The sequence below is a fragment of the Echinops telfairi genome, unplaced genomic scaffold, assembly GCF_000313985.2.
Source record: "Echinops telfairi isolate 266 unplaced genomic scaffold, ASM31398v2 ScPeMD7_5592;HRSCAF=6446, whole genome shotgun sequence".
Taxonomy (NCBI): domain Eukaryota; kingdom Metazoa; phylum Chordata; class Mammalia; order Afrosoricida; family Tenrecidae; genus Echinops; species Echinops telfairi.
Window position 1 is genome coordinate 3,034,274 of NW_022109491.1, and position 9,736 is coordinate 3,044,009.

The window sequence follows — 9,736 nt, forward strand, 5'->3', positions numbered from 1 at the left end:
TCAACTCATAGAGGCTGTGTGCCCCCGGAAAGATTGGCAGCCCCATTAACCCTGTATGGGGTCCCTGATGAGTTGGCACCAGCTCCATGGCAGTGCGCTTGGTTAGGGTTTCATGAGTATTGTGGAGAAATAAAAGGAGCCCTGGTGCCACTGCTTGGTAAGCATCAGACAGCTAACTGAAAGGTCAGCAGTTCAAACTCACCAACTGCCCCTTGGTTAAAAGAGGAGATCATCGGCTTCTTTAAGGATGTACAGCCTTGGAAACCCTGTATCAGGTTTCTGGAAGGCACAGGGTTGGGCTGGGGGTATGGAGAAGTAGCAGAGAGAGTACTGACCAAGAGAATTCTCTTTGATGAAGGTGACATTCTGATTCCGTGCTGTCCAATGGAGTAGCCATTCATATGGCTATGGAGCTCTTGAAATGTGGCTTGTGTCACTGAGGAAATGTTAATCTTACTTCATTGTAATTGATTCAGGTTTCAGTGTACATGTGTCGAGTGGCTACCACCTGGAGCTTGGATTTCAGGCATAGGGAATCATGTAAGAAAATAAGAACCTGACTCACAGTCACCCCGAAGATGGGGCAGAGCGGTGTCATGGGTTTCCAAGCCTGTATTCTTTGCAGGAGCAGGGTGCCAGGCCTTTTCTTCCGCAGAGCAGTTGGTGGGTTTGAACCTTTCAGTTAGCAGCTGAAGGATCCCTCACCATGCCACCAGGGTTCTTTAGGAGTCTCAGAGGGGGAATCTCATCGCGTCAGGATAAGCTTCTCCAAGGGGGCGCTCATCCAGCTGGATTCTCTCAGAATGAGAAGGCGTTAGAGAAAAAGAACTTTCTAGTCAACAGACAGAGAGCTTGGTCCCCAGAAGTGCTAAGGAGACACGTTTGGCTTGAGTACTGATTTGGAAGTCCAGATCACACCATGCCTTAAGTGCAGTCAGAGGGTGGCCTGGGAGGGGGTTGAATAGAGTTGTGGCAGTGTTGGATTAGATTTCATGGGCGATCGCTCTGCTGTAGGCAGGATAGATTTTGGGCAAATGGTGGATGAGTTGGCCAAGGGAGAATCAAGAGAGCAAATTTAAACATTATACACACACACACACACACACACACACACACACACACAGGAATATCCCAGGAACATACCACATGAAAAACTGTGGAAACAGGTCTCTAATGGTATGGGCCTGAAACCAGCGTTTTGAGGGAAAGTTGGCTCTGTTTATGAATACTGAAAATGTACACAACTTTGCAGGGTCCACTCTCCGTCTTAGAATTTATCCCAGAAGTATATGTAGAGTGTATGCTTAAGTAGGACCAGACTTCATCTTATATACTTTGGACATGTTGTCAAGAGACACCTGGACAAGGACACCATGTTTGGTAAAGTTGAGGGGCAGTCCAAAAGTTGAGGGCATCCCTCAACAAGATGGATGGACACAGTGGCCGTGACAGTGGGCTCGAACATAAGAGCAATTGTGAGGATGGTGAAGGGGTGGACAGTGTCACTTTCTGTTGTACATAGGGTCACTGTCAATCGGAAACAACTTGGCGGCACTTAACAACAACTTGCTCTATGGAAGCAAAAGATCATTGTCAGCTATAACGTGAACTTGCATCACTCGCTCTGAAAAGCAAACCAAGGCTTATAGCTACTACTCACTCCCAACTACTCACTCATAATGACCCTATAGGACAGGGTAGACTTGCCCCTGTAAGTTTCCAAAACTGTGACTTTTTATGGAATTTAAAAGCCTCATCTTTTTCCAGTGGAGTAGCTGGTGGTTTCAAACTGCTGACCTTGCAGTTATAAGCCTAACACATAGCCCACTATGCCACCAGGGTTCCTCATGGTGCAAACACAGGGATCGTCAAATCAACAGCAAAGCCCCAAACCAACCCATTGCCATTAAAGCAGTTGTGAGTCATAGCACCCCTCTATGGAGTTTGCAAGACTGTAAATCTTTGTGGGAGTAAACTACCTCATCTTTCTCCCAAGAAACAGATGGTGGATTTGAACGACCAACCTTGTGGTTAGCAGCCCAACACATCATCCACAGCACCACCCGAGCTTCCCACAAACCCTGGGTAGCCAAATGATTTTCAGATTTGCTTTAACATAAGCTAAAGTCTGCAGGGAAGGGGAATGTTCCTCTTCGTTCCAGAATTGTTTGCATGGTTTTAGATCCTTATCCTGTACATGTAGAAAACGAGTTCATTAAAAAGAATTGACAGAGAAAAGCAATCCTTTGTTATTGATTGTCGGAAGCTGACCAGGAGTAGAGCCCCATGCATAACAAGGCCGGGCTACTACGCTGCATAAGGCTTTCACAGACTGGTTTTGGGAAGTAGATAGCCAGACCTTTCCTCCTAGTCTATCTTAGTCTGGACGATCCGCTGAAACAAGCTCAGCATCATAGCAACACACCAGCCTGCACGGGAAGACCGCTGGTGGCTGTACGTGGGGTGCACTGGCCGGGAATTGAACCAAGGCATGGAGGGCGAGAATTCTACTAGCGAGCCTCCAAAAGTCCTCTGAGTTATTGTGAAGGATAGAGTGGGGTTTGTGTTATTTGCTTCTGTATAGTGTCTGTGGTTTATTGTTTTATTTTTTCCTTCTCTCCTCCTCCCTCCCCACCTCCAAAGCTTACTGCTCTCAGGGCGCTTCTGGCTCCCGGTGTCCCTGTATTGGGTTGCTGAGACTCTAAATGTTTACTGGAGCAGACAACCTCCTCTTTCTCCCGTGGATCAACACATAGATTTGAAATGACAACCTGAAATTAGCAGCCCAAAGCCTTATCCACAGGACCATAAAGACTCTTTTTGTTTGGGGAGTGTTTGTTTGTTTGTTTGTTTGTTTCCTGAGAGGCAGAAATGCACCTACCTTTTCTGAGATAAGATTGCATTTGAGAAAAAAAAAATTACATTTGAAAACCAAACCCACTGCCACCGAGTGGATTATAACTCTTCACGACCCATATAGGTTTCTGAGGCAGTAAATCATTACAGGCTCAGACAGCCTCCTCTTTCTCCCTCAGAACAGCCGACAGATTTGAACTGCCAATCTTGAGTTTAGCGAGCGGTCCAGCGTTTACGTGACTGCACCTCAAGGTGATATTTTAAAAGTCTCCAGGCCTCATTTTGGGACGGGCACCAGCCGATTGATAGACCATTTGCTCGGCTATTTTCCACTCCAGAAGTGACAGCAAGCGCAAAGGAAAAAGACTTGGAATTATATCAAGGGCCTTGTGGGTTTCAGTATGCAGCTCACATCCGCTGGCATCTGGGCACAGAGGCAGACAGGTGGCTCGGGAGAGAGGCCAGGCATTTACATCTCCATCTCCCGCAAGGAAGCGCAGGTACGTGGAGTCCAGTGGCAGTGCTGGTCACAGCAGAGGGCCAGCAGCAGGGCAGGGTACAAATCAGGCCCTTCTGATACCAGCCAGCTCTCTCTCCTCCACACGTTCAGCCTGCTCCAGGCCGCAGTCTGCACACTGCAGAAGCACTGCTAAGCCAAACCACAGGCTCCAACACGAGACCTTGAATTTCTTAGCATATGGGATTATGTGCCTAGATCAGAGGGGGCTTCCAAAAGCTTGAGGGGAAATCCTGTTACCTGTTCAATTCCATCTTTCCACAAACATTTCGAAGCCCGTTCGTGTGCTCCAGGGTTACTTGTCTCTTTGCGATGGTGCTTTAGGACTCGGCTGCTAGCTGAAAGGTGGGTGGTTCAAACCCAACAGCTGCTCCCTGAGAGACAGATGAGGCAGTCTGCTCCGGGATGACATCCTTGAGACCCCTGTGGGGCAGGGCTACGCTGTCCCTCAGTGCTTCTGGGAGTCAGAATCGACTGAGAACAGCTTGTTGCTGTGACTATTGTTAGGTGCCATTGAGTGCCAGCAACCCCGTGCGACAGAACGAAGCACCGCCCGGTCCCTGGTCACCCTCACAATGGTTCTTGTGTTTGAGCCCATCCTTGCAGCCACTGCGTCTGGGGACAGCAGCAAGGTGTTATCACTGTAGATGCTGCTTCCTTTCATTACCAAGTGCTCATTCAGTACCTGCTCTGCAATGGGGACTCCTGGCTCGGGCGCGCAGAGAGTGCTCGCCTGCTAGTGGCTACCCCCACTCACCAGTGCCTTGGAGGAAAGGGCTGGCATTCTACTCCGAAATGATTGCCACCCAACCCCCCTGGGACCATGGTATCCTGTACCACACGGGGTCACCGTGAGTGAGGGTCAACTTGAGGGCAGCGGTGCGATATAAATGGACACTGCATTCACATGGGGAAGTCAGCATTGAGCTAAGCAGAAAGAGACTTGCCCTCTCGGGTTTGGAAGTAGAAGAAGCAAATGATAAACGCAGAATGAAAACAGGTTATTTGGGCTGTGATGCAGCAGGAAGAAATGAGAGGGAGAGAGAAGAGGTATCTGGGAGAGGTCACCTTTGACACGGTGTCCCAGCAATTCCCTGAGGAGAAGACTTTTGAGCTGTTGGCTGACAAAGGAACCAGTCATGGAGTGGGGAAGCAGAGCAGGGGGTGGGGGATACACAAAGTGTGAGGCTTAGAAAGAATCTGTGGATGGTAAGTCCAGAGAGGAATGTGTGTGCCGAAAGCTCAGAGAGAGGGGAAAAGCGGGGCTTGAGGGCCAGGCCTCCTGGTTCTCAATATCTCCAAGCAACATCAATGCAACATTCAGGAATCCTACAGGTGACGATGCTCAATTGCTAACTGAGAGGGGGCAGATTTGAGTCCACCTGGCAGTGCCTCAGAAGAAAGGCCTGGCAATCTATTTCCAAAAATAAAACCCCAGCTGCTGAAAACCCAAAGGACACAGCTCTACTTCGACATACATGGGGTCCCAGGAGTCAAAGTCAACTCGATAGCAGACAGCAACTGTCGCTTGTTTACTTATGAGAACCATTTATAACCCCCCTCTCCCACCTCATCAGACTTGGAGCATCTTATAATATTGAATGAAACTCACATAATATAGGCTGGGTTCAGGCTCACAAAACTCAAACTCATTGCCACTGAGTTGATACCAATTCATTGCGACCCTATAGGACAGGGTAGAACTGTCTCTGTGGGTTTCCTAGTCTAACTCAGAGTAGAAATCCCCATCTCCCATTGGCTGTTTTACATCAGAATATATATATATATATATAAATTTAACTCGATAAACACACCTTTTGGGCCAATATATGCTAAGCGGGATATAAATATCACAAGTTGATTTTCAGAATGAAACAAAGTCGCAAATACTATCATCATGAACAAATGATCTATCAAATCCTCTAAGTGAAAGCCTTCTCACTCTCATTCCCCAGGAAGGTGGTTTTTAAGAAAGCAAATGATCCTTTTATGCATTTCTGAACCCTTACTAAGAACTACTTTTTCAGTTGAATAAGCATCACTCTTAAGAGAAAACTGACTCCAAACCAAAAAGACTCCATAAAGCGGCCAGGAAGTCAGACGTGTGCCTGACAAGTCCACATGCACGGGTGTGTTTTCCCATTAGATTGGCAGGATGGTGGAAGACGCTTTCCAATCACGTGGTTGCAAATAGAGAGGAAACGGGCCTTTTCCAATTTACTGGGAGGAGAGGTTCAGAGGAGATTGATAAGATAACTGTGATAAAATTTTACAAGTGGCTATACTTTTGTCCGTACATTCCATCTCTAAGAATATGTACATCAAGAAGCTCACTAGAGGAGCCCTGGTGGTGCAGTGATTGGCCAGTTAGCTGCTAACCCAAAGATCAGCGGTTCAAACTCACCAGCCACTCTGTGGGAGAGCGATAAGGCAGTCTGTTTCTGTAATGATCTTTGTTGCTGTTGGGTGACATCTAGTTGGGTCTGGCCCATAACAGCCCTACACACTACAGAACAAACCCTGCCTGGTTCTGCACCATCCTCCCATTGTGCTTCTGCAGAGGCCATTGTCACAGCCACTGTGCCAATTCATCTCATGGAGGGCCTTCCTCTTTTTTGCTGCCCCGCCACTTTTTGATGTCTCCCCGAGGCACTGGTCTCTCTTGGCAACAGGTCCAAAATGAGTTAGAAGAAATCTTGCCATTCTTGCCTCTAAGGAACACTCTGGCTGAAGTTCTTCCAAGATAGATTTATTTGTCCTTCTGGCAATCCATGATTTTCTGAGTTGTCTTTTTGTTCGTGTGTTTGTTTTTACTTTGCCAAGCATGGTTGCTCATGTATGTAATTAGGGTTGAGTTGAAGCTGATGAAAATTAAAACAAGTCTACAAGAGCCAAAGTACAATCATGACTATATACCACTTGACCTTGGGGACCATTCTAAGAAGAGTTTTAAAGTATTGAACACTAATAATCAAAGGCTGAGAGATGTGTGCAATGGTATCAAGGGCATCATACATGAAGAGAACAAAAGACCATTAAAAAGATGGAAGGAAGGAAGGAAGGAAGGAAGGAAGGAAGGAAGGAAGAAAAAACTACAGCGGATGTCAGATGCAACTGTGAAAGTTGCTCTTGAACAGAGTAGCTAAAGCAAATGGATGAAATGATGAAGAAAAGAGCTCCCTGGAAAATCTCAAAAAACAGTTCAAGGACACAATGAAAGCACGATAGTTAATGGGCAGAGACCTGGAGTTAGAGAGCCAAAAGGGAAGGACATGCTTGGTCTCTCTCAAGAATGACCCTGGAATCATCTAAAGACTATGGAAGGGATTCAGCGTCACTGTACCAAAAAGAACTGGTCGATGCTGAGCCATTTCAGGAGGTAGCAGATGATGGAGATGATAATGAAGGAAGAGGTTCAAGTTGTACTGAAGGCTTCAAGGACTGAGGAAATATCAACTCACACGTTTCAAGAAACTAGTGCAACTCTGGAAGTGCTCATTTATCTATGCCAACCCAAAGAACAGTGAACAATCAGAATGCAGAAGTCATTGAGCAAACCCATTAGGATCAGACACTTAGTGTTTTGCTGAAGATATTTAAAAATGGTTGAAGCAGTACATCGACAAGAACCTGCTAGACATTCAAGGCAGATCCCCAAGGGGACACAGAATGAAGGGTATCGTGGGTGACATCCGCGGGATCTTGGCTGAAAGCAGAGAAAGCCAGAAAGATGCTTGCCTGGGTTTTCTGCACGATGCAAAGGCATTCCGCTGTGTGGATCATAGCAAATATCGGAGAACATTACAAAGAATGACATTTTAGAACACTTCATTGTGCATACGCAGGACCCTTATGTAGACTAGGAATAGTTGTTCTAGTCGAACAAGGGGAGAGTGATTGAAGAAAGGCGTATGTCCGGCTTGTTGCCGTTCACCATACTCAGTCAATCGGTATGCTGAGCAAACAGGCAGTGTTTCTTGCTGTTGTACACAGGGTCTCGATGGGCAAGACCTGACTTGATGGCACCCAACAACCATAAGAACAACAAGACTTCCCCAGAGGCAATCTCCCAAGGAAACAACCCAGTTACCCCTTTCTTAGCCCTCCGCTTCATATCCGACTTCATAGACAGGATGAGTTTCCATGATCACCTCTAGATTTGAGCCTCCTGTTTTTTGGAATACAACCCAGGTTCTAAAGGTATTTTCCGCAAACTAGCACAAACATTTGCATGTGGGTAAATGGAAACAAACAATTTGAAAGCAGCGCTGGTCTTGCCTGGGGATTCAGAGGTATGATTTCAGAAAGGGTTGTTTATGTGTATGGTCCGCTTTTCATTTATTGTGGTGAGATTCTCGTAACCAATTAGCTACTTTTGAGTCAACCAGTCAGTGGCGTGGTGCACATTCACAAAGTTGTCTCTGTGTGCGGTTCCTTTTTAATTTATCGTGGTGAGATGCCCGTATGTAACTGACCACTGTAGAGCAAATCAGTCAATGGTGTTGCATACATTTGCAAAGTTGTACAACTACCACCACCAGTCCCTCCTCTGAACACACAGTCCACACTCCAAAAATAAAATAGGGCGCACTCAGCAGTTTCTCCTCTCATCTGGGCCCCAGGAACCAGCAATCTGCTTTCCATTTCTACAGATTGACTGACTCTGAGTATTTCCTATAAATAGACTCATATGGTACGTGACCCTTTGTATCTATTATTTCTCTACAAGTGTTTAAATTCCTATTATTTAATTAACATGTGGCATTAAAATACTCAAATACACTTAGACCATCATCGCATGCCTATGTGGTGAAACCTGCATGAAGTAACACTTCAAATGCTATGCTAGTGTTTTCATGGTGCTTGAGCTTGTTCATTTATAAGAAATGCAAGTGTGCCTTTCTATTAACCACTGAAGTAAGTCAAGCAAGACGAGATAAAGTCTTGAGTAAATTTATAAGTGGTTTTTCCTTTCTTTCTTTTTTTAAAGTGTTTATGGGTGAAGTGATCCATTTATGAATATGAGAATAAATCCAAATCATAGGAACCTTGATTAAGCAAAACTTTGAAAGTGTGAAGCTCTTTTTTCTCACCACCACCTCCATCTGCATCTACACCCTCTGAAGGCGGCGTTCCCATCTCCTTCCTTCACTCTTCTATTTCCACCGCATCAGAACAGCTGTTTGGCATCCCTTGAAGGACACAAATTGTGTTCCTTGGACTGTTCTTTGATGTGGGGACTAGAGGAAGTTAGAAGGAGCAAGATTGAGGCTGTAAGGTAGATGGGGTGACTGATCTCGAGGACTTACCTCATTGGATACCCTTGCTTTCCTGGAAGCAGGGGCAGGAGCAGGCTTGTGATGGAAACGCCAGTGCCTCGGCCACTTTCCAGGCCTTGTTTCTACCAGTGCCATTTCCAGTTTTCTTCAAACGTCTTCATGAGAAGACCCTGAGATCCTTCAAGAAAACCCATCAAAATCACCCTTTGGGAATCCGAAGAAATAGTCCCCACAACCTTCTGGGCTGAGTTCTCTTTGCTTTCAGGTTATGGATCCAGCAAATCCCCTGGGAAGCAGCAGGGTGATTAGCTCTTGCTCCATGGATCATCTAAGTGAATCCAAGATTCATCTTGGTAACGATTCCTTCTACAAAATCATGTCCATTAAAAAAAAAGAAAAAAAAAATCATGTCCATTAGCTTCAATCTTGCTCAAAAGACTAATGGGAGAAAAACTCAGCATTTGCAGAGTTGCTCTGTATGCACTGCTGTTTTTTTTCTTCCAGTATCCATTTTTTGAGACTAAGCAAAGTATAGTGGTTACTTGTTGGGTGACTAGCCCAAAGTTCAGTAGTTCAAAACCACCCATCACCCCACAAGAGAAAGTTGAGGCTTTCTGTCCCCAGAAAGAGTCCCAGTCTAGGAAACCCTCAGGGACCATTCTCCCCTGTTCTATGGGGTTGCGCTCAGTGGTAATCGGCTCCACGGCAGTGAGTTTGGTTGGATTTTGGAAGCCAAGCATGTGATGGAGAGACCTTGTCTGCAAGCCTCTGCTCGTCTTCTCAGAGACATGTGGGAACATATTTTGTTTGGAGGAAACCCTGAAGTAAATGTATATAAATTTACTCTGGCTGATGTTTAGCTTTCTTCCCAGGCAAAAGTGAAGACATTACTATACTTCTCCCAATGTATGAGTTCCTCACTATCATTGATTTTTGTAACATTTTGATTCTTGATATATTTACCTAGGCTTTGTAGTGATATCAGGAAGCAGGTCTTCAACAGGACGTTATTTGGTATGAGGTAAACTGTATTTTCCCCTACAGCCCACTTTTTAGGGCTTTTAATAAACATAAAACAAGACGG

The 9,736-nt window shown here is 45.6% G+C and overlaps 1 protein-coding gene across 1 annotated transcript in view; it reads right to left on the bottom strand.

Moving 5' to 3' along the window:
• The window catches only part of DOK5 (docking protein 5), a 227,814-nt gene extending 219,027 nt beyond the window's left edge, over nucleotides 1-8,787 (bottom strand). The window contains exon 1 of the mRNA XM_045295480.1: nucleotides 8,683-8,787. Coding sequence (XP_045151415.1) covers nucleotides 8,683-8,787 — 105 coding nt within the window. The remainder of the gene's footprint in view (nucleotides 1-8,682) is intronic.
• Between the last annotated feature and the right edge of the window lie 949 nt (nucleotides 8,788-9,736).